At 37.2% G+C, this 25,709-nt stretch overlaps 1 protein-coding gene across 6 annotated transcripts; it reads left to right on the plus strand.

Moving 5' to 3' along the window:
- The first annotated feature begins 6,277 nt into the window (after positions 1-6,277).
- On the plus strand, positions 6,278-25,641 carry dctn1a (dynactin 1a). 6 transcript variants are annotated; one of them, XM_066659632.1, is made up of 30 exons: positions 6,278-6,434; positions 8,604-8,855; positions 9,470-9,551; positions 10,493-10,527; positions 10,696-10,713; positions 11,519-11,542; positions 12,865-12,918; positions 14,050-14,193; positions 14,689-14,712; positions 14,997-15,194; positions 15,973-16,177; positions 16,456-16,534; positions 16,769-16,928; positions 17,049-17,153; positions 17,437-17,628; positions 18,169-18,285; positions 18,728-18,880; positions 19,202-19,362; positions 19,878-20,046; positions 20,221-20,502; positions 20,586-20,747; positions 20,896-21,027; positions 21,313-21,438; positions 21,818-21,960; positions 22,189-22,355; positions 22,547-22,671; positions 23,022-23,214; positions 23,319-23,392; positions 23,515-23,604; positions 23,749-25,641. In XM_066659632.1, the coding sequence occupies exons 2-30, from the start codon at positions 8,628-8,630 to the stop codon at positions 23,887-23,889; spliced, it is 3,783 nt and encodes a 1,260-aa protein (XP_066515729.1). In that variant the 5' UTR covers positions 6,278-6,434; positions 8,604-8,627; the 3' UTR covers positions 23,890-25,641. The 6 variants fall into 6 exon arrangements, with proteins under 6 accessions (XP_066515729.1, XP_066515730.1, XP_066515731.1 ...); XM_066659633.1 differs by lacking the exon at positions 14,689-14,712; XM_066659634.1 differs by lacking the exon at positions 12,865-12,918.
- Positions 25,642-25,709: the final 68 nt, after the last annotated feature.

A 25,709-nucleotide genomic window follows, 5' to 3' on the forward strand; every position in this document is an offset into this window, starting at 1 on the left:
TGACTGCGACTCTACCTGCTGTGCCACCGGGCCGCCCCAATACCTTAAAATTACAGGTTCAGAATCATTGTGATGCTTCACTGTTCTGTAATTAATAGAACCCCTGTTTTTGCTCTGTCACTGCCACTGTAAATAAGAATACATTCTGAATGACTTGTCTGGTTAAATAAAAAAAACAAATAAACCTTTTTTTTTCAGTGCAGCACGGAAGAGACTGAAATATGCAACTAATGTAGGATGGTAGGAGATTAGTTCCTGAACCAGAAAAACTACATAATCTGGAAAAAAATGCAATTAAAGAAGTGTATTTTTGCACCTTAAATTTATGGCTGCTGCCTCTGAAGAAGCTACAGAATGTTATACAATAATGTTCTGCTGCTCCTGAGGCAGCCTCTGGGGAACAGTGCATTATAGTATAGCATTCTGTAGCTTCTTCAGTGGCAGCAATGATAAAGTGTGCAATATGTTCTTCTTTAGAATCTCCCTAGACTGCCTAATTTTATCGTGTGACATTTTGCATCTTCCCCTGAGGCAGCAGCTATAATAGAAATGTGCAAGTGTGATAGGAAAAGGCAATAACATTGTAATGAGATAATAATGATTGTATATGTATGATAATAATGAATAATGATGTGTATATGTATTCGGTGACTCAACGGAGACCGAGGGCTGATATATTTTGGCTATGGCCTCAGATCAATCTTTCCTTAACATTGGACAGGTACATGTGCACTTGTCATGCTGGCAGAGCCGACACTTACTTTCCCTAAATTCAAATGATCTGATCTTGCATCTAAAAAGGTAATTCACAGACTCAAGAGGGGTTTCCTGGGGGACCATTTAATGTATCTGTATGCTATCAGCATTCCAAGGGGAATCCCTGATAAATTCAAAGTGCATAACCCTATAGCAGCAGGGTTTGCGTCTATTTTTGTATGGGTTATGGTCAAAAAAAATGTGGATTGGATAAATTTCATTTGGTAAAATATATAATATATGGTATAATATATAAGTATAGTATAAATGATGATTGAATGGTGCATTGGTGTTGAAATTAACTATCATGGCGATCATTTCATTATTAGTACTGGCAGTAATCAGATGCTACATTATTCCCTGTGTTAGAAGTCTGATCACCAAATCTATTGAGTGTTCTGTCACCTTCACTATGGTTAGTGAAGAAGTGTACACGTAATCCTCTGGACGAGTTGCCCCTTGAAATGCCTCAGCCAATTTATGCCTCCTTGAACTATGATTCTACTGAGGAGGATGAGTAAATATTTTAATCATTTTATACATTGCATCAATATTTCTTTAATAATCACTCGTTTGATCACTCAATCGGTTTACCATTTTTATTTTACTTTTGCTCATATTACGCTCATTTTTCAATGCATGATACCTAGCTAGTCTGAGGATGATGTTATCTTTTGCATTTTATTACTTTACTTTGATTTATGATTAAGTTGTTCTTTATTACATGCTTAATTAATCATAAAAAGGGAGGAATGTGATGGGAAAATGCAATATAACATTGTAAAGAGATAATAATGATAATAATCCACCAATATATTCTATAATGATTGTTATAGACACATACTTCCTGACTGAAGTATAGAACATATTGTGCTTAAGCTTGTGACCTTAAAGGGATTATTACATTCTGTTCTCAGGGCACGACCGAGGAGAGAGGGGAGCAGAGAGATTAGAATAGGGAAGTAGGTCCCTAGATAGGGTACACATGATGCTTGGTGTACGTGCAGAAGGGGCACATGACAGTGGGGTGGGCGTGACTGAGGTCCTATATATACTGAATCAAATATTCGAATAAACTAGAGATTAGAGTGAATACTTGACTCAGTGTCTTTGTTCCTCTGATTTCTCCTCGGGCCTGAGAATCGTTCTTCCTTACTGGTTACACTTAGACAATTGCCATAACACAAGAAAGTACTTCTTCAGAATCTGCTTCTGAGGCAGCAGAGCATTCTACAACTTCCTCGGAGGCACATTATCCTTCAATTAATCAAAACAGAATATTAAAAATATTGAACATTTCTAACAAATTACGAAACAGAACTAAGTGTACTGTATACTGCACTCTTTTTCCTTCCAGAGGCATTTCTTGCATTTAGAGCAGACAAGCCTCGAGGGTCTAGGTGGAGCTTTACCAGTTTGTGGTGCAGTATTTTAAAATCTTGGCCCAATGCAGTTTAACCAGTTACATTTGTTCCTGCCTGTTAGTTGGTAACCAATCAAGCTCCTCCTGCCCGAAGGCAGCGCTGCCTTCAGAACCATTTTGAGTAGTGATTTTGCACTTGCACACATAATGTTCGGGAACTATACCCCAAAATACTCTAACAGTTAAAAAACTTTAACAGACGGAATTCATGCATCACTATGATCTGAACCCACATCAAAATCATAAACCATGATTCCTGACTCTATCCATTTATCTATGGCTCAGGTGCTCAATTCAACCACAGCAGTGTTGGATAGCTCCAAGGTTCCCAAGTATCCGGTTCAAGGACCGAAGTTCTTTTACCGCTGCACTATCGAGTGTGTTCTGACCAACTGTGTAACAGTGTGGTACAGCAGCTCTACTGTGGCTGACAGGAAGCCCCTGCAGGAAGTTGTGAAGAATGCTCAGTGATTTATTTGCGCACAGCTAACTTCCATCTGAGACATTCACCACCAGTGCTGTCTGAGCAGAGCCACCACCATAACCAGGCCACCACAACCGCACACTGTACAACCTCCTACCATGTGGAGGGAGATACAGGAGCATTTGTGCCAGAACCAGTCAGCTCAGGTCCAGCTTCTTTCTGTCCGCCATCACTCTACTGAACTCCACAGTAAAGAGATAAACACTGCTGCCTCACAAACTGTGCCTTGCACACAAATGAAAGGTGTATGCACACTGTACACAGTCATACAGGTTTATACTGAATATTCTGGATATATCCAGTCTGTACATAGTCATTATATTCTATTTGTCTGTTTTTTTGTGGAAAAGGGCTGAGTGTAATCTCATAATTGGCCTCAAGGAGGCAGCATTTCAAACACAATAAAAACAAACACCCCCGTTTCTCAGAGTATGAATAAATGACCTACAGAGATTATTACTTTTCTACATTTTGCTGTAGTGCATCTATAGACATAAATATAAGGTAAAACAAAAAATTAAAAATACAAAATTGAAATTAAATTATATATCATATTACTTTCAAAAACATTCATGACTTAAAATGTTAAATTATATAATATAATATAAGTTAATTGTGCCCACAAACATGAAAAGGATCAAATGGAATAAAAGAAGTAGAAGAAGAAGAAGAAGAAGAAGGAGGAGGAGGAGGAGGAGAAGAAGAAGAAGAAGAAGAAGAAGAAGAAAAAGAAGAAGAAGGAGGAGGAGGAGGAGAAGAAGAAGAAGAAAAAGACTGTCATGAGCAGGGTCCTGGGGGTATGGGTTCAATCCCTGCCCTGGGTCACTATCTGTTAGGAGTATGGTGTGTTCTCCCCGTGTCTGTGTGGGTTTCCTCCAGGTGCTCTGGTTTCTCCCACAGTCCAAATGCAGGTTTGTTCAAAATTGGCTGTTCAAAATTGTCCCCAAATATGAGTGACTGGGTGAGTGTGTGATGCCCTCGGATGGACTGGTGCCCTGTCCAGCACGTGTTCCTGCCTTGCGTACAATGAAACACCTGTTAGGCTCCAGCACAACCTCGATACTGAACAGGATGATTAATAGAAAATGTATGAATGAATAAATCCCTAAGTGGAGCAATCGCTCGATTACACAATGTGACAAATAGAGCCTCTTGTGAGTGCGTAGTGAGTGTGTGGGTTACAAGCGAAATCCATGAGGTGTTTCGCATCGAAAAAATAGCATTAATCATGAATAGCACATTAACCGCTTTCTTCTGAATCATAAGTGAACACAAGATGGCAGCATTGCAAACAAAGTAAAGTGCCCCTTGCTTCAGTGTCAGCAAACTGAATAAAACGTTTGTATCTTTGTAGTATGTTGCATTTATTTATACATAAAAACAGATATAAATATCTGTGCTTTATGACATTAGAAATATATATGACCTAAAATATTAATATTTTGTAGTGTACACAGTCCTAATTTTTACAGTTTTTCTCAGTCACTTTGGAGCATTTCTCAGATCAGTATTGAGTTTCTCAAAATTACTTGTTCAAACCCCACATAATGTAGGTATTTGTGCACTTCATTAAAGCTGTTTCTCGTTTATTTGGGATAAATAGCACATGCTTAGGTTAATCGTGCGGATGATTTTGGTGCAATAGGTGTTGCAGTCACAAAGCTCCAGGGTCCTGAGGTCATGGGTTCGAGCCCCGCTCTTGGTGACTGTCTGTGAGGAGTGTGGTGTGATCTCCCCGTGAGCATGTGGGTTTCCACCGGGTGGTCCAGTTTCCTCCCACAGTCCACAAACACACATTGGTAGGTGGATTGGCAACTCAAAAGTGTATGTGTGAGTGAATGTGTGTTGCCCTGCGAAAGACTGACGACCCCTCCGGTAGGCTCCAGACAGTAGTGGTATTAACATGGAACCCAGTAAACATTTAGCCTTTGATTCAATGTTGAAATAACGTAATGACTGCCATCTAATCAACGTTCTCTTAAGGTTGAAAATGAAATTTGAAAAGACGTCCAAACACAGACATTGAAAAGACGACTATTAGACGTATTTTGGACGTCCATTGACATTTTTTAATTGGTCCCAAAATAAATTACTTGTATAAAACGCATTTTGGACGTCCACTGACGTTATCGATTGGTCACCGTGTGACGTCCTTTGACGTTTAAAATATTTCCTTGACGGACAGACTACTTTTAGACCTATTTTGAACATCCAGGGAAGTTCCTTGTTTACTGGGAAAGAAATTGGTACCTTATATTCTGCATCTTCATTTATTCATTCATTATCTGTAACCGCTTATCCAGTTCAGGGTCGCGGTGGGTCCAGAGCCTACCTGGAATCATTGGGCGCAAGGCGGGAATACACCCTGGAGGTGGCGCCAATCCTTCACAGGGCAACACACACAGTCAGACACCACACCCACGGACACTTTGGAGTGGCCAATCCATCCACCAACTTTCCGGAGGAAACCAATGCGGACACAGGGAAAACATACCAAACTCCTCACAGACAGTCACCCAGAGGAACCCACGCAAACACAAGGAGAACACACCATACTCCTCACAGACAGTCACCCGGAGCAGGAATCGAACCCACAACCTCCAGGTTCCTGGAGCTGTGTGACTGGGACACCCACCTGCTGCGCTACCTTTCTGCATCTTACTCACCTAAATAAATGATTTCAAAAGAAAAGCCATAAGTGAAGAAATCAAGAAATCAATCATGCTCTTAAATGATGACATTTCTATCAATTTTATATCAAATTTATTAAAAAGGAATGCTTCACCAATTTCATGTACAAATTATAGTACAACACCTGAATGTGTCAATCATCTATTATCCAAGCATTCTTATATGCAATTTTAAAATAAAGGCCCCTTTGTGTTATCTCATTTCTGTAACTTTAATTCCAAATATAGTTAATTATTAAAAGGACAATTTTATAAAACTATGAAAAATACCACTAACAGAGAATAAACTTTAAATAGTATTTGTTTATAGTTTAGGGGCAAGTTTGGAGCTTTAGATCAATCACTGATCCACCTGCTCTTTCTTTCCTGTATGATAATGAGATGGTCAGTCTTTGACCTACAGTACAAAGAGTACAAAGCATGAATTTTGTCCAGTTTCTTTTAATCAATTTCCCACATACAGTAATGTCTAATGCTGTAATTTTTACATGTACCTCACAGTAAAAGTGCAGCCAAGTGATTTTTTATCACTTTCATCAAAACATTCAGAAAACACTTACAGGTTTAATGATATTTAATGATATTGTTCGTAAACAATAAAATAAGGTCTTGTCATTCTGATAACACTGACATGTTCATTGACACAAATACATGATTCTGGGACATGAACTAAAGAGCAAGTAACAGGCATTAGTCAGCAATCCACTCTGTAGTGCTGTTTATGCGAAATATTTTGAGAAATTTACATAATGTTGTGCAAATATAAATGATGATTCGAGAAATGCTCCAAAGCGACTAAGAAAAGCTGTATTTCTATGCCACCTGCTATATCCTCTTTCACTCTGCTCGTCAGTTGTGTTACTTTGTGTTGTGCAGTTGTGGTCACTGAGGGTAAAACAGGATCTAATCTCCAGCAGCACTGCCGTGACAGTGTTCTGCGCATTGTTCTGCGTATTCTCTACGCATTGTTGATACAAATGATGTTGTGGCGTTGTGCTGAGTTGCTGCTGTTAGCTTTGTTGTGCTGAAGAAACAGACAAAAACTGCAGAAACCAAAAGATTTACCAGCGATATTTTACAGGTAATAGTTTAATTAAGTTATATGTTTATTTTACCTCGGGGTACAAAATCAGTATTTATGCACAGGAAAGTATACAAATATTTTATAAATGTGGAGCTAGCTCCTTCACAGAGACATCAGTATTAGCTACTTGCCTCTTGTTACTCTCATACACGAAGAAAATATTTTATAAAGAAATAAACGTAATTGATATCTAAATGTTCTTATATCACTCAGTTTTAAGCTATTTTGGGTAGTTGTCAACATTAAATAGAGGGAAGATGTTTGTAAATAATGTTAGCAGTGGTTGGAAACGTTAATGATAGCTAGCTTATTTTATATCATCATTAACCTTATCCAAGAATGTCAATACAAACAGAAATAAACAGTCAATTAAAGCAGTGATTACAAAGCAGTGGTTTTATAACCTTATTCCATAAAATTGACAAGAGTTTTCAACATAAATGTAAAAGCCAACATAAGCGTTTACAACAAGCCTCCATTTAGCTGTTCATTTTCTGAAGGAAACGTTCAAAATTCTGAGTAGAAAGTTTGAAATAAAGGTATAATTTTGCCAACCATTTATACTTAATTTATATTTAAGAATAAGTAGTGTTAAACTACACTTCATAAACTCAAATTTGAATACCAGAATTAACAGAATTATGGTTAATCTCAGCATTAGCTAATTATTTATGTCTTGTTCAGAAGACGTGTTTTTGATTAGCAGCAGTTTTACAGCAATAAATAAATAAATTAATAAAAATAATGTTCTATCTCCACCCACACCTCCACCGCTGGCCAGCTGTTAGAAGCCACACCCGCTAGTAGGAAAAAAAACCTTGGCTGTTTGAATATGGGTATTTGATATTGTCTTGGGAATACAACTTTCAGAATTGATCATATAGGGTGTGAAATACTAGTCTGTAAAGACTCATTTTAAATCGCAAGACCTGCAAATGGAATTGTATCATACGTTATTTAAGCCTCAAGGATGCGCTGAGGGAAATAAAGGTTTATTGTATATAAATAATGCTTTTCAACTGCAATATAGGTCAAAATGGCCAATTTTTGCATACTACTTTTGTTGGACTTTTCTTCAATTACAAGTTATTGTCTCAGTATGTATATTCTGTTTATTGTATATTCCACAATACTGAGTCTTACCAACTAGAAAGAGAAGTAGAATCCTAACTGAGCTCTTTGTGCAGATCATCTTTTCTCCTCCCTCTTTACTGAGCAGTTTTAAAAGAGGGGAGAGTAGATATTTAATTTATTTCAGTCCGTAAATCTATCATAACATAACAGCAGCATGTCGTTGGCCAGGAGGAACTCATGCACACCCAGAGTAAGTGTTACAAAAGAGAGATTTTTTTCTTTTATTCAATTTTAAGTAAGTTTACCCATTTTTTATTCTGTACAATATGCCTCTGTTGTGGTTTGCTTATTAATGAACAGCATTTACATTTTTGTGTCTACTGTTTTTTTTGATCATATATCTTATCTTTATAAATAATAGTCCAGTTTATCAAACAAAATCTGTTATTTGACCCAGCCATGAAACATTTATCCAGTATTATAAATGTATACTCACTGTGTCCGTTATGTGAAAGCTTCATTTGTTCTGCATTCGTCCAGTTTTCTTAAGCACGGGTTTACTGTTGTATTTTACCTGTATGAAGAAAGTTGTTTTTGCTGAAATGTTCATATGGCAAACATTCAAGTGCAGAAAGAGGATCCTCTCACATCTTTTTTAGAATTTGTATCAACTGAAGAAAATTGTCACAGAAAAACTATGCATATTTTAATGTTACATATTTAATTTTATAGTGGTGTTAAAGGAGCAGCAGACTAAGATGTTGTTGTGAGGTGTGTATGTGTTTGTGTGTGTGTTGTGGTCAGGCAATTTCAGCATGTGATGTTCAGCCTATCTCTCCCTCAGGGCAAGTGTGCTACTGATTTTTTTTAAAAATAGTTTTTCTTGTTTCTCTCAAAGTTTTTCAGTATTTTTCTTGTCTGAGAACAGTCTTGAAGAACTCTTTCCCCCTTTCTACTCTCTCCCTTATTTCTCTTTATTTGGATTAAATAATGCTCTGATATACTATAAAATGTCTGCATTATTTCTCTCTCAAATAAATTATAAAATCTCAGATTAAAAAAAAATCCTCTCTCTCTCTTTGTCTGTCTAAGCTATCCAGTGGAGTGATAAGCAGGATGAGTGCTGATGGAGGAGCAAAACCTGCAAAAGTGGGATCATTGGTAGAGGTGATTGGTAAAGGCCAACGGGGCACTGTCGCATATGTTGGAGCCACTCTCTTCGCCTCTGGGAAATGGGTCGGTGTCATACTTGACGAACCAAAGGGCAAGAATGATGGCACTGTGCAGGGGAAAACATACTTCACCTGCAAAGAGAATCATGGTATTTTCGTACGTCAGTCCCAGGTGAGGACAGACTGTAAAAGCATGCACATAATAAAATATAGCATTAAAACAACACTATCCATCCCCAACACTAAGCCCCAAAATATTGGGAAATATTATTAATGCAGGAAATGTAAAAAGTACCTTTCTAAAAACAGCTTGAGGTATTGGACAAAAGTTTGATCATTTGAAGCTCATTAAGGTGATTAAAGAGTGAGGTGTATTTAGTGGATCTCCAAACATCTAGTATCTATCAGCACAGGAACTGCAGTGGGCACCAGTCTGTTGTTCTGATTTTTGGATAATTTTGGCTTAAATAAAAAGCTGAATTTCCAAAGTTAGAAGTGGGACCCGATCACAAAGCAGCACAGAAGTAACACACCATTCTGTTACACACAGCATCACATTACACACAGTGAAGGGAATTAGAAACTATATTTATTCAGAATGAAGTAAATAGTAGATTCCTGTAGTCACTAATAATCATGAGCAGGAGAAAAAGTATTACCATTTGAAAATATTCAGAAAATGCACCAATCCATTTTTTAACCAAAAATACAAATATATTACTAAATATAACCCACCCTTCTCTGTGTGTATCATATTGAGATGTTTTGTCTTTACGTTATGTTCAGATCCAGTTGATTGAAGAAGGTGGAAGCTCTGCTACATCTCCAGACACACCTGAGTCAGGTGTCTCCAGACTGCCTCGGAAAGGTAACACATTGATGTTATCATAATTATTCCTGTAAATGAAGAATAAATGTCATGAACATCATTTATTATTGTTATATAATTGTAATAAGGTCAGAATTAAAGGAATACAGTGAAACCTTGATTTACAAGTGAGTCAACTTACTAATTTTCCGAGAAACGAGCCATCGCTCGGTTGATTTCTTTTGCTTTATGATGCAAACCAAGATCTGAGTTATGAGCGAGTGAGCTTACGCCACCCGCTACTACGTGGCCCAGCAAGAGTTCACTTCACTTGGTTATTTTGCCATGCAAGCATCTCTGTTGTATCACTGTTTTATGTAGCATTGAAGCATTAAGTGTATAGCGAGTAAGTTAAGTTAAACTGAGCAATTGAGCACGAAATGAAAAACTCCCCCAGTCTCCTCCACCTCTGCCAGAATCTTCATTTGACATTCAAGGTAAAAACACTTAATAGAACCAATTTATTTCTTTACATTCTGATTTTTTGTGTATTATTATGTTTTTATCCAATATTATTTATTTATAACGTAATTGTTTCCTTATTTAAAAACACGTAACAATAAATGTGGTGTGTTTTTTGAGGAGCTAGAACGGATTAATAGCATTTCAATTCATTTTAAATGGGAAATTTAATTTAATATACGAGCAGATTAAGTTACGAGCTCAGTCACAGAACGAATTAAACTCGTAAGTCAAGGTATTACTGTATTTAGTTTGCATGGCAGAAAAGTTTTTATACATTAGGTTTAATCTGAACCTTTTTGTACGATACTGATATACAGGCAGAATTTGTAACTTCTCAGTTTGAATAAATGCTTTCATGTCTTTTAAATGTCTTTACAGAGTATTTTCTCAAGACATTGGAATTGTAGGCTACCTGGAAAAATTAAGAGTACAATTAAGCACTTAAAATAACAATGTTTTTTTTTCTTATTTTACAGAAATTCAAGAAACCCCAGGAAAAGGAATAAAGCAGGTATGCTCATCTTTTCCCTTTTCCCTTTCCATTTCTTTAGTTGCTCCTGCAATCCTCCAGTCATTTGTTCTCTGTTCTCATTTAAGACTTAAAACTGACTGAGGATCTATTCTCTTGTATGTGTCTACTTTTCTCCTTGTTCTTTTTTCCCCCAACATGATGTAAAAGACTCCAACTGCAAGGAAGGTACAGAAATGCGACAGTTTTTTGGGGTTTTGGTCACTTTTTAATTATCTGTCATTTTACTTATTTATTTACAGAAGTCTATAAAATTACCTTCATTTTTATAAATATATTTTCCTGTCGTTTAGATATCTTTGGTGAAAACATTTCTTTTATCCATTTCCACACGTTACCAGTCCATATTGTCCCAGTTTGCTTGCTGATATTTTTTTATGGTTTTGGCCATAATTACACTTGTTGTTTCCATTATCTGTTTCCATGGCGATGAGTATCTGAAAGGTTTGTGCATTACAAATGACACAAACAGAGAGTGTTTAAATGGGTTTATCATTTTTAATTTGTGGTAAGGAGTTACACTTTTGTTCCATAAACCATCAGAATAAATATAATATTCCATATAATTTAAACGGAATTACACTGACATTTCACTAATTTCCCTATAATTCAGTGTTTGAGTTACAGATAAATTAAGGGAGTGTGTGTTGTTGAGTACCAATTATAGAGAAACTTGTGGTTTTACAAGTTGTCAGAATGTTCCCATTTGCTATGTCTTTTAAATGAGTTTCCTGTATTGTTGTTATTATTAACACTTAACATTGTCTCTGTGATTTTTCTGCCTTTGAAATGCTTGGCTTTTGTCTCTCTCCCTAAATTTTGTCCTGTTTCTATATCCTCTTTCTTGCTGTTACTCCCTCTGTCCTGCTTGCATCTCTCTTGCTTTCTACGCTCCTTTTGCATTCCCTTGTTCCCTGCCCCTCCTCTGTGTGTTCTCCTGTGTTTTCTTCACAAATCTCCTATCCTCCTTCAGTCAGCTGTGCGTCGTAGTACAAAGGTGAGCCCTAACCCATCAGCTGAGGATGCTGGAAAATATAATGTTCTAAACAATATTCACAAATGTATGTCTTCACTGCAATCTGTTCCAAAATATAGTCATAAAGTATGCTTCCTTGATTTAATTTCCAGTCAAAATGACCATTAATTACAAGACATGCAGGAGCTATTTGTGAAAAGATTAGATATAAAAGAGAGGAAAGCATAATGAAGACTGGAGTTCAAAAATAAAAAAAGAATCATTGTAAAGAAAATAGGACCCATAACCACCAAACAAAACCTGGTCCCTTTCCATAGGATAAACACCATTTGAAGTTTTCAACTGTGAGAGAAACAACAAAAAAAAAAATACCAAGCTCCACACTTGGCTTCTGATCCGAACATATCCACAGTTTGTGTTCATCTTTCCACTGTAGAACAGGGGACTCAAAATATGTGGATCTCTCCAGGTAATAACTTTGAAAAAGAAAATGACACTGAAGAATAAACTCAAACAAAGAAGCTCCTGGTTTTTCTCTATAAAATGGACTGATAAACCCACAGAGCCCAGACCTCAACTTGGATTGTGAGAATAAGAAAATGTTTAACTGTTTTCTGAGAATTAACTTTTGAGATGTGGCTGCAAATTTTTTTAAATAACTGAAACCCTGTCTACGTGAATACAAATATTGAGAATTAAATGTGTCTGCTTTGTGGTTTCCCATCCACATGAAAATGGTGTATTACATCAACAAAATTTCAACTTTTTATAAACATCCCCAGTGGACAAATCTGAGAAAAACATTGTTATTGCTGAAGAACAGCTAAGGAAAATGTCAATGGGCATCACATGCCTCAGAGTGAACTGCTGCAGCCTTATATAGAAGGAGATGCAGAAATGTAGAGGTCTGTTTTTTTGTGCTGTGGTGTGGACTGAGATATTTTCAAAAATCCTGATGGTGCAGAGGAATATAGTTTTGAAGACAGACGCACACAAACAAAAACAACAGTATCTGGATTAGCGTGGAAGTGGCTTGTAAATCAATCTCTAGAAAGCTTTAATAATAGCAATGTGTGGGCAAACAGCACTGAATACAAATATGATGTACTTAACGGTCATTTTGACAAATATTAAGGCAATGAAGCATGTTCTCTGCACTGTATTTGTGTTAATGTCAGACGAGTAAAATCCACACCCAACACATGCACGATTCATCTTTTCATAATTCTTAATTAGCTTCAATGAAATACTATAACTACAATGAATAGAAAGAGCAATATTTCTTTACAAAAGCTAGGCTATAAGTTTGTGAATATGGGCTCATGGTGTTTATTCATGTGCAGTGGAGTGCTCCCGGTCGACTTTCATACTCATCCTCCTTCCCCTCCCTCCTTATGGTATGTTCCAAAACCACCCAAAAAAGTTGTGAAAACACGGTGGTGGTCCAGCGCAGTTCTGAAGGGGCTACAGAAATACATTTAACATGCATGGAATTATAGTACCATAATAACAAACAAATATCATACTAAAGGTGGGTGATATGACAGTGATCATTATTGTGATAAACCATTACTAACCAGGTTTTGGAAAAATATGAAGTTGTTTCCTGTCGGATTAATAACATCCTTATCAAGTTGTGGACCCAGATATTGTTGTAATAAATGCACCAGCCTTGCTTAAAATATAAAACTTTCAAACATAACTTTCTTTTTTTTTTGTCAGTTTGGCCTCTGTAGGTCCCTCTCAGGTTCAGCTCTCCTGTTCCCTGTTAATAAGGGATGGCATTTTAGCCTAGTTTCTAATACAGTTCTAGAGTTTTCTGTCTCCAATCACTGCCTCGTGTTTTTACCAAACTTATTTTTTTTCAACCTTTTGTTATTCACTTAAATTAACTAATCTATCAATTCTGCCTTCTTTCTAGTTTCTTTGGCTTTACTTCTACCATCCGTCGAGGTTTTATTTGGTGGAACCTGTATTATACAATACAAAAACCGTTGAAGTCAAAACTGTGGTGTGCGCTACAGTCTAGCACAAATTTAGATCCACTATGTAAAAAAGTATTAATCTTAAAATTTTATAATAAAATGTTGTTGTTTTTTTTATAAAAAAATGTGCCGCCCTAATTTATTATTATTATAATTTATTATTAAATGTTGAATGTTTAGTTCTGTTATTATTCCATACTCTAAAATGCCCCTTCATGAATAAACTGGACAGCGATCTTTCATAAGGTTGTAAAGAAAGCACGTTTGCTGTTGGTGGAAAAGGCATGTTGTTCTCGCACTGTATAGTTTGCACAGGGTGGGGTTTTTTTGTGTTTCACCTTCAAGTTCAATGGGATGAAGATACAGGGTTCACCAATATATGGAGTACCTTTGCTTATAACACACTGGAAATAGCACTGTGACACTTTTTATATCCATTTTAAATGGTAGTGTGTATTTATTTATTCATGTTTCTTTTGTCACTGTTCTTTCTATTAGGCTGAAATATTTATTAGATTTTCTATCCATCTATCTATTATCTAGACTGGTCGTCCCTCTGCTCTTGGATCTGTTCCTGATTTGACGGAGAATGAGCCTGCTACACCTTCCCAAACTGCACTGGGTGCTCCCATAATGCCACAGCCCAGCGGAACCCCTGGAGGCTCTTCCCATGCAACCTCCACCAAGGTGAGATGTCTCTGAAGATAATAATTTAACCCTCAGATCTGTATACCTCCTTTTTATACAAAAACATACACTTCGTGTGATGTATTGCAACCTGCCACAATGGTCGTGCAGATTATGAATACAGAGCATTATAAAGCTTAAAGTGTTTTTAAATATTATAGGGGCCAGATCACCCCTTCTAATTCCAGTGAGTTAGAATGTGTCGGGGTTTTTTTTATTTATTTATTTTTTTTTTGGTGCCTTTCACTAGGATAGGTAGATATTTTATTGAAATGATGCTCACTTTTGATTGTGGCATGGTATTTTTAGCGATGTGGAGGGGTCAATTCTGTGAAGTGTTACATATTTCTCCTTTAAGTAAACACTCCGCTGGTTGGCAACTCTGTTGAAGGAAAAAAAAAACAAGACAAAACTCATTTATTCATTTTCTTGTTTTACACAATCCATCCTTCTTTTCTTATCCATCTCATCATTCTTTCATGTCCTGTTCCACAGGCAGAGTCTGGGATTTCCAAACAGGTGAGTTTGGTTAAAGGGAGGCTTTTTGTCAAGAGCTTGGATTGGATCACACTTTGGAAAAATGAACTAATTTATTAAATCGTTGTAAAATTCACATTCCCTCATTCCATTTGAGCATGCTCTCTCTCTTTGGTATATCTGTTTGTTTTGCACATGAAGATCACCCAGAAGTTCACATTTAATTCCATTTATTTAAACCATGTTGTAGTGAATGGTTCTCTCTTTCTCTCTTCTTGTTTTTTTTTTTTTTCTTTTTTCCTAATTTTTGCTATTCTCTCTCTCAGGAGGAGGAGGCCCTGAGAGCTCAGGTGAAGGACCTGGAGGAGAAACTGGAGACTCTGAAAATGAAGCGAGCTGAAGACAAGGCAAAGCTCAAGGAGCTGGAGAAGCACAAAATTCAACTGGAGCAGTTGCAGGAGTGGAAGAGCAAGATGCAGGAACAGCAGAATGAGCTTCAGAAACAGCTAAAAGAGGCCAAGAGGGTAAAACAAAGCACGCTACATCAATAACAGACGTATACAATACACAATACATCAGACACAGACCATTATGAAACATGAACAGCTCAAGTAAACCAAAACCACACAGAACTGTATGTTAATACATATTCACAGGGATTTTGCTTTGTTCGGAGGTTGTTTTTTCGTGTTTCAGGCAGCAGAATCAAGAGGCTTGACCTGTGATGAACTTGAGGAACAAACTAGAATATTTAAGAATTAAATTAAATTTAAGAAAGAAATTGAAGGGAATTTTCACTGGTTGAAATGCTTAGATGTCAGTTTAAGGATCTGTATGAGAAAATGTAGCTGTAAAACCTTTAGTATTGGGCTGTGGAGCAGTGGAAATATAAATTAAATTCTTTTTAGAGGTTTTGTTTTTATGTTTATGGAGAGCTTTTTACATCTGGTGTTGTCACAAAGCAGTTTTAAATATTACCAGGTCTTAAATCCAGCTGAGCACCAATAAGGTGTCGATATCAAGGAAAAAGAAAAAGAAGAAACCTCATCAGACATTAGAACCTGACCTTGCTAATAGTTATGTGGTTCAGTACTATTATCACATACATGTCCAATATCTAGGTTATAGCTTTCCCAGGAGAGTAGATACTCTTGTTATAGGAAAAATAAAACACACTCCTGATTAACACACTTCATTATAGAAGAAATGCTGGAGATACTAAATAATTGTACCAAATTAAGAAAAAAAGTTACTTTTGTGGCTGTGTTTCTGTACTTGTTCATATGTTTTTTGTGCTTATAGGAAGCTAAGGAAGCCCTGGAGGCAAAGGAACGTTACATGGAGGAAATGGCAGACACTTCAGACGCTATAGAGATGGCAACACTGGATAAAGAGATGGCGGAAGAGAGGGCTGAGTCTCTGCAACAAGAGGTTGAGGGGTTAAAGGAGAAAGTGGAGGAGTTAACCATGGACCTAGAGATCCTCAAACATGAGATAGAGGAGAAAGGTGGAGAAAATATACAAAGAACTGTTCAACATTGACGGGGTTTATGCTTGGAATGGTATAGACTTGGAGCATGTAACATTTAGGTTCAATTCCAGCTATTTATGAAATTATTTGGTGTATGTATGCAAAATGAATATATATGTACATTTTGGTATGATATGTATATACCAAATGTGATTGTAACTTTCAGAGCACCCCAGTGAATGTATAGTACTGTGTGACTGATTGTGTAGGCTTTTTAATTTCTAATATCTCTCTCTCCCTCGCCTCCTCCCTAGGTTCAGATGGGGCAGCGTCTAGTTATCATGTGAAGCAGCTAGAGGAACAGAACAGCCGGCTAAAAGAGGCTCTGGTCAGGTGAGCTCTTTGACAGATTCCTCCTGGAGTTGTCGATACTTGCGTTAACTTTAGTTTAGTAGAGATTATGATTTCAATATTCTTATCAATATAAACGATGTTTCTTTAATGTAAGGCATGACAAATGCCAGTCACAATATGTTGCAAGATAATGGGAATATTAATATTCTGCCTTATTATAATCATTATTTACTCCATTGGCCTCTTCCAATGAAATGCTTTGGTGTTGTCCAGAATGAGGGATCTATCTGCATCAGAGAAGCAGGAGCATTTGAAACTTCAGAAACAGATGGAGAAGAAGAACTCTGAGCTTGAGACTCTGAGAGTTCAGAAAGAGAAGCTGCAGGAAGAGATGAAAGAGGCTGAAGCCACGATTGATGAGCTGAAAGAGCAGGTCCAAAACTGAATGTGTATCTCAATTGTTTTATGTTGTTTTAAATAAGAATATGCTCATGATGATTTGCCCTAAATTGCAGCTTTAAAAAAATGCTTGATAATAATATGTGGGTTGTAGGTGGATGCTGCTCTGGGAGCAGAAGAAATGGTGGAGACTCTGACTGGAAGAAATCTGGATTTGGAGGAAAAAGTGAGAGAAATGAGAGAGACTGTCAGTGACTTGGTAAGAATCTCATATAAAGGAAAATATTTATGAATTTCTAAGGTACAGAGATAAATAACATGGGACATATGGAAAAAAATTACTTTTGAGTGCAGTAGCACATTATTAATTATAGTGGGTCCCTAATAAGGTGCTGCACAGTTAATGCAAATAAAACAGTGGAAACCAGACTGAAGTAACTGATCTGACAGTGTACTCTTGTCTTTACAACAGCACAGAAACAAAAATTATTGCTCACCATTTTTAATCATTTCTGCACTGTCCTATGACTTTTGGCTCCTAGGAAGCAATGAATGAGATGAATGACGAGCTGCAGGAGAATGCAAGGGAGACTGAGCTGGAGCTCAGGGAGCAGTTGGATCTTGCTGGAGCTCGGGTTCGAGAGGCAAATAAAAGAGTGGAGGCAGCTCAGGAGACTGTGGCAGATTACCAGCAAACTATCAATAAATACAGAGAACTCACTGCTCACCTGCAGGTAAAAGAGGAGGGGCAGGGGCACAAAGAAAGATCCAGAATTGTGCAGACAGACCTTTATAATTAGTACATTTTGCAGCTGGGACTGTGTTCACTGGCGTGATGGAACTCCATTCAATATCTGTGGGATGAACTTGTGTGATCCAGAACTAATCATCCTACTTCATTGCCTGACCTCACTAAAGGCTGTATGCAGTAAATCATTGCTGCTATATTTCAGCACCTAGGGTAAATGCTTCTCATAAGCTCTTACTGCAGCCAAAAAGGAACAAAGGCTTCATTTCATAAGAAATTTGATAAACAAAATGTTGAGCATGTATAATTATCATTAGTTAAAATCAGTGCTAATACTGTAGCATTGAATCCAAGTCGCAGATATTTTAAAGCACGTTAATAATTATCTTTGCTTTACACCGTTATTAGTAAAATGGTCCTCAGTAGATTTTACAGGTAGAAATAGTGAAATTAAAGGGACAGAGTAACTAATGCTGTTCCTATGTTTTCTCTCTTTCTCTCCTCTCATCATCTGTGCTATAAACAGGAAGTGAATCGTGAGCTGACCAGTCAGCAGAGTGCTTCAGCAGAGCAGCTGCAACAGCCTCCCACTGAACTCTTCGACTTTAAGATCAAATTTGCTGAAACCAAAGCTTACGCCAAGGTATAGTTCCCTCAGATAAAACCTCTCAAAACCCAGAATGTCAGTCTTAGGATTTTAGTACTAAGTATCACCGCTGTGATACACCTATACCCATGTAAAATACATTTAACATGTTAAGGCTGGGATTATCTGTTCTTTAATTTTTAATTCAGTCTTTTCCTTATATGTTAACATACTTAGTACTGTGCTTTGTATGTGTCTGAGGGAATATGTAGCTTTTTAAATGTGCCTTATATAGTAAAAGTACATTTCTGATTATTATGTAATTAGTATCGCAAATAAATCATAATAAACAGTATTCTGTGAAGGGTTTCCAAACCAGTTTTTTACATTTATAAAACACTCAGGCATTGTACTGGTATTTAAATGAGAAAGAAATTTAAACGTTTCCGTTTATCCCAGGATAATTCAAGCACTGTGTTAATACTATGTTTGTGTGTAGGCCATAGAGATGGAGCTACGTAAGATGGAGGTATCTCAGGCAAACAGACATGTATCTTTGCTTACCTCCTTTATGCCTGAGTCATTCCTGAGACATGGAGGAGATCATGACTGTGTTTTGGTCCTGCTACTCATCCCCCGACTCATCTGCAAGGTAACAATACTTCTAGGGACATCTAAGGTTGAGCATAATGGGTTTGGAGGGTGGGGTTGTATGAGGTGGTGCATTGCTGTGTTGATTTCAGAGCAGATGACCGTTTAGCTGCTTTTTGAATGGTAAAACTACATTAGGAATGTTCACCAGCTGTATGTTATGTAATGGAAAATGCAGATTTACACTAATGAGTGATGATTAATAATAACTAATGACATAATATATGGGGTTTGATTAATCTTGGTAAACCTTTCCATTAACATGTGTCATAAAAATTGCATCTCTTGATAATTACAATAAAAAAGATCACTTTCTTCACAGGCTGAGTTGATCATTAAACAGGCTCAGGAGAAATTTGATCTTAACGGAAATATTGTGGACAGGACAGGACAGCGAGGACCAGCTGGAGAACAGCAGAGCTTTGCCACTGGACTTGTTTACTCTCTCACTCTCCTACAGGCCACATTGCACAAATATGAGCAGTATGTATTCACACGTACACATTCAACGTGCGTTACAAGTTAGCGTCAACCTGCAGAGCCACAGTTAGTCTATTTATTTAATATAGCTTGATAAGTAAGGATAAGGGTATAATAAACTGACTCCTGAAATATTAATCCAAATTTATCTATCCATACTTTTATTTTTCATTTCATTTCAGATTTTCTCATTCTTGGTTCTGGATGAGTTTTTGTAAATGAATGATGTGATAGCAACATTTCTCTCATTTTCATAAAAAGAGAACTTTAAAGGTTTTTAAAAATATAGCCATTATTCAGTGTATTCAGTATTAATATGTAAACAAAGTGATGGAAGCATTTTAACTGAAATTGTTGATTGTGAAAAAATGACTGAATTTATTTCCAGTGGGGTTCAATAGAAACAGATGTCCTTTGACCTACAACATAGATATAACATTTATAATATTTAGTCTCTCTTTCTTTCTCTCTCTCGCTTGCTTGCTTCCTCCCTCTCGCTCTTTTGTGTACTTTCTCAGGGCTCTAAATCAATGCAGTGTGGAGGTCTATAAGCGAATGGGAACACTGTTCTCTGAGATGAGTGTTCATGAGAGATGTCTAGACTTCTTCATTGATCTTCTTCACAAAGACCAGCTTGATGAAACTGTCCAAGTGGAGCCACTCACCAAGGCCATCAAATACTACCAGGTAACCACAGACACATAATAACAAGGATGTGGCAAAGTGCTTGCACTTTTATGAGCTAATTCTGCTTTGATTTTATGGCTGTTAATTTTTTTTTAAATTAGCCAATCTACTGTAAATCTTACTTTATATCTGTTTTTTTTTTTGAAAGAGTAAATTTTTTTTCTCCTGTTCTAGCAACTGTATGGCATCCACCTGGCGGAACAGACTGAAGACTGCACCGTGCAGCTGGCTGATCATATTAAATTTATCCAGAGCGCTCTGGACTGCATGGGGGCAGAGGTTGGTCGTCTGCGGGCCTTCCTGCAGCCAGGACAGGAAGGGACAGAATTTACCCTTCTACTGAAGGACTTGGACACTTCCTGTGGAGATATACGTCAGTTTTGTAAGAAAATCCGCCGCAGGATGCCTGGCACAGATGCTCCAGGAATTCCTGCAGCACTCAGTTACCCGCCTCAGGTATGTTAACAAAACACTCATGCAAGAAGAAATCATCACTTTGCATGTTAATTTGTTAATAATCCGAGTTATACCTCATACAGGTAAGTGAAGTTCTGGTGGACTGTAGGAAGCAGATGGCTAGAGTACTTGCTGTTCTGCAAGAAGTGGCAGCAGCTGGAGCTCAAACGATTGCTCCCCTCGCTGAACAGGAAGGCCTTTCCTCCCTCAAACTGGAGGACCTGACCTTTAAAGCAGTTGAACAGGTGAACACACACATCCACTTCATTGAGACGCATCAAATAAATTAGGATTAAAAACTTTCATTATCATCGCTAAAGTAACTGGTAGTTTACCACTTTAATGAAAGCTACTTAATAATAAATAATAATGATCAGTATCATCCTGTTGCAGGTTTATGGTTCTCACGGTCTGAACCCTCAAGAGTGTCTGCGTCAGTCATGCAGCGCTGTAATAGCAACAATGAACAAGATGGCCACTGCCATGCAGGAGGGAGAGTATGACTCAGAGAAACCCCAGCGAGTGGTAAGACACAGGCTCACAAAAAAACTAAAATAATAAAGTGTGCATGCATACAATCATATACACATAAATACATATCTGTGGTTAGAATTTCTGTATTTCTGCATTTGATTAAAGTTAATATTTGCATGTTTGATATGTATATTTCATGGTATATATGCTTTGCAGCCATAGCCATACTGTTAACATACTACATTACATCGTGGAAGAATGGTAAATTCTCGTTTACAGGAATTAGTTTAATTAGTCCTTGACCTTTTATTGATGTGTGTGTTTGTGTATCTCCAGCCTCCACCTGTAGAATCTCGAGCTGCTGCTTTGAGAGCTGAGATCACTGATGCTGAGGGACTGGGTCTGAAGTTGGAGGACAGAGAGACTGTTATCAAGGAGCTCAAAAAATCACTGAAAATCAAGGTCAGATTAATCCCTCTCATATTGCTCTTTGCTGTTTTTTGGCTTTTTTTTATTTTATTTTCTCCATCCTGTTATGATTAACTGTGGGTCTAGAGATTACAAAGATTCATTGAGTGCAATGCAGGAACCCACCCTGGACTGGGCGCCAGTCCATTACAGGGCATGACGCAGCTGTGTCTCTCTCAACTCGACATGCTCTTGAACAACCAGTGCACCTATGTGTTTTTGGACTGTGGGTGGAAAAAACAGTGACCTGAGGTGGGGTTTAAACCTGTGACCCCAGGACCCTGGAGCTGTGTGACCGTGATGCAATTGGTACCGCACCATCTCACTATATTTATAATTTATGTATTCTAAATATTCTGCTTCTTTCTCTCAGGGAGAGGAACTGAGTGAGGCAAATGTGCGTCTGAGTTTGCTGGAGAAGAAACTGGACACATCCACTAAAGATGCAGATGAACGAGTGGAGAAGATCCAAACCAAACTGGACGAGGCTCTGACTCTGCTGAAGAAGAAAGAGAAGTGGGTTTTGTGTTTATATGTGTGAAAGAGAGAAGGAAAACATGTAGAAAAAATATACTATGGAAGAATTAATTTTGAGCACAAGAGATGGTATATATTTGCAGCGTTCATCTCATTAACTTCTGAATTTTACTTGGACCAGAATATGAGTACATGAATTATTAACATGAGTTATTAACATTTGACTGTGTTATATGAATTCATTTTCTGTGTGTGTGTGAATAAAAGGGAGTTTGAGGAGACGATGGATGCTCTCCAGGCTGATATTGATCAGCTGGAGGCAGAGAAAGCGGAACTAAAGCAGAGACTCAGCAGCCAAACACGGGTCGCTGTTGAAGGTGTGCGCGGGTCCCCAGCATCCGGCATCGCTTCCATTGTTACGGGAACTGCAGCAGGTAAACCTGATGCATACACACGTGCATATGCATACATACATACATACATATGTGCACAAACTATTCAAAATTTCACATATTTGCACATAGCAGTGCAATACAATTATGTGAATATTGAGGTTTATATTTTTAAGCCTGTGTGTGTGTGTGTGTGTGTGTGTGTGTGTGTGTGTGTGTGTGTGTGTGTGCAGGAGGAGGTATTGTGGGAGGTATATCTGGATCTGTTCAGGTGGTGGATTCTCCGCTCATGAGGCAGCAGATTGACGTCCAGAGACTCGCCATCAAACACTTGAAGAATGAAAACTACAGACTCAAGGTCACACAAACACACACATGTGGAGTCTTCTTTAACCATTAATAAACTTCTTATTCCGCTCTATTAAAGCAATAAGAGTGGTCACTTCCATATCAGAAATCCCAGGTCTTAGCTGTATAAATATATATGAATATAATTTTTGAATATTTCTGCTATCGTACCCTGTATAAAGAAAGGTGTTTACACTATGTTTAAATATATGAAATATATTTAAAAGCTATATTTCAAATTTTCATAAAAATGTCAGTGCATTCTTTGAATCACCATGTCCTTAGTGGTTTGAAACAACATATTTTAAATGTATAATTGCTTATTTATAAATTTCATATCTGCTGATTGTTTTCTTGCAGGCTGAGAAGATGAAGGCTCAGCTGGCATCTCTTCCACCTCTCAACACCCCGAACTTGTCTCAGAGAATTAAGGAGGGTGCTCTGACTGAGGGGGCAGCAGGATCTTTGTATCGCAAAACTGACCTGCTCCTCAACAACCTGCTGAAAATGAGTGCAGGGGTCAGGGTTGTGGACATCACCGGAAAAACCCCAGGTATTTAACCAGTGTGAATATAAATTCTGAGCTTTTACTTGATCTCTCCTGTAATGTGGCACATATGCTTCAAAGAGCATCATTTTCCATTTTGTTGTTTGTAGTAAGTGCGAGTGCTCAGCTGTTAGAGCAGATGGCCAGATTGCAGTCTCTCAGTGAAGCTCTGGACAAACTGAAGGTGACTCTCTCTCTCTCTCTCTCGCGCACACACACACACACACACCATTTTTTTAACAATTTTTTGGGATTGTTGTGTTTTGCCATGTTATTATATGTTCTCTCTCTCTCTCTCTCTCTCAGAGTGAAGTATCTGAGCACATAGTAAGTCAGCAGTCAGGGGCTCAGGTTTGCTCAGATTTTGCCACATTCCCCTCATCTCCTTTCATCAAGGTAAAACTACACGTCTATTAATTACAAACATCCTGTCTGAGGCTAAGCCTTTGTTTAATCTACATACCTTGTTTAGTTTCTAAATATTACATCTTTCTTTCTCTCTCTCTCCAACTCCACCTCTCATTTTCCCTCCAACCTCAGGCCGAGGAAGAGAAGAGGAGGTGTGGAACAGTGTTGGTGGGTAAAGTGATGATCCCTTGCTCTCGTGGTAAAGAGCAGGCTCATTCACTCATCCTGACTCACCCTCAGCTCCAGCAAGTTCATCACCTCTTGATGACATAAGCGTCTACTCCTTGGTCAGTCTGGATCAGGAACTGGTCTCTCCATTAATCAGAATTACCCTTCCACGGTTAAATTTTTTATTACTTTGATCACTCTCAGGAACAGGTTAGTTCATTGCTTCCAAGCCAAAGAGAATCACTAACACCAAGCAGATGATTACAGGCGTGTGAAAATGTTTGAACACCTGGTCAAATGTCGACACATCCTCTATGTAGAACATGTGCTAAACATTTTATAAACGTAGCTACTTCCCACATGGGGGACCCATTCCATGAAGCATAAACTGGTTCATTGTTGGATTTAAAAGCAATTAGAATTTTCATCTTAGGTAAAATGAAATAGAAAATAATTGGGTGTTAAAAAATATGCAAAACGTACAAAGTTTTTGGACATTTTATAATGTAAAATTATGCAAATAGTAATTAGTTGTGTATTAAAATATGTAGAAGAGGATGTGTTCACATTTTAAGCATGAAGAACAGATATTTTCACACAATTGTATGGTTGTACATTTTTCTGAACAATCACCAAATAAACAAGTAAAATTAGCTTATATACCTCAAAAACAGGTACATTTGTGGAAATATGGCAACTAATTACTAATGTTTATTATTATTTACGTGTTACTGATGAATGGAGGGCAGTTCCATGAAAAAATGAGGTGTTGGATACAGTTTAGAGATTGCTCCTTGGCTAACTTTGAAGAAGATATTCTGAATATCACTCCTTTTGAGCACTTCATGAAATGATTTTATGCATACTGATGCTTTGCAAGAACGAGGGGGACAGTGCATAGTTCAGGGTATGAAGCGTTAATAAAAAGCTGGTAATAGGCATTAACTCTAGTTTGCACTAATATTCACAACCAGTTTTCAGGGTGTAAACAGATATAGGACCAAAAATTCACCACTTTTCAGGAAATTCTAATTTATCTGTTTAAAAGACATTTACACGAAAGCCTCTAAATAATCTGCCAAGGTTTGAGAAACACTTTGTTTTAACATCTGCTTCTGAAGAACAATTATCTTTTAACAAACAGTAAATAAAGCCCTGATAAATAGAAACATATCGTTTGTAAACAAGTAGAAATTCTGTATAAATGTCTTATTGTGTGTCAATAAATGCTTTATATAAATCTTATTATACATGCTAAAAACACATTTATAAAGCATTTCTCAGCTTGCTTACAAATGACTTTTGTTATTATTTAAGCATAATTAGTTACCAGCTAATATTTAAGTAGTTATTTAGACGTAGACTGTAAAATATAGTGTTACCGAGTTTTGCTCTTCTGTAAGCAGCATGTTCATCAGAAGAAGAAAAGGAAAACTAAATTTATTAATATTCTAGTACGCTATGAGACATTTGTAAGGAGAATTCCTCACACTCAGCATACCCTGAAGATCTATTTGTAATTTTTTCACATTGTGAATTACGCAATTTTGTCATGTTAAAAATGTCCGCTTTTTTCAGACACTTTTCTACACACTTTTGTGACCTTTTCTAACACACCACACAGTTTTGGTCTATTTAATGATGTTAATTAAAATTAGTAAGCTTTGCTTACTGCAATCATAGATGTAGTGTTGGTCCATGTAACTCAATATTTAACAGCTTTTTTGCATTAAAACATCAATAAAGTTGAATAACATGCACCTTTATGAATCATGATGGTTTTTCAGATGTCTTTTGTCTTGGTTTGTTTATGTTTGAATTCTGTATCAGGTTTTCCACTTTTGCTTGTTTTGAGGGTACTGCACAAACAAAATAAAGGTTTTCATTCTCTGCATTGTAATTATCAATAATGTATCTAAATATGT

The sequence above is a fragment of the Hoplias malabaricus genome, chromosome 2, assembly GCF_029633855.1.
Source record: "Hoplias malabaricus isolate fHopMal1 chromosome 2, fHopMal1.hap1, whole genome shotgun sequence".
NCBI lineage: Eukaryota > Metazoa > Chordata > Actinopteri > Characiformes > Erythrinidae > Hoplias > Hoplias malabaricus.

Excerpts from the sequence above, each read along its gene's own strand:
- dctn1a (XM_066659632.1), top strand. The coding sequence starts at position 8,628 with ATGAGTGCTGATGGAGGAGCAAAACCTGCAAAAGTGGGATCATTGGTA. Across the intron at positions 15,195-15,972 it reads AGCTAAAAGAGGCCAAGAGG|GAAGCTAAGGAAGCCCTGGA; the intron begins GTAAAACAAAGC and ends TTGTGCTTATAG. Across the intron at positions 21,439-21,817 it reads AAAAATCACTGAAAATCAAG|GGAGAGGAACTGAGTGAGGC; the intron begins GTCAGATTAATC and ends TCTTTCTCTCAG.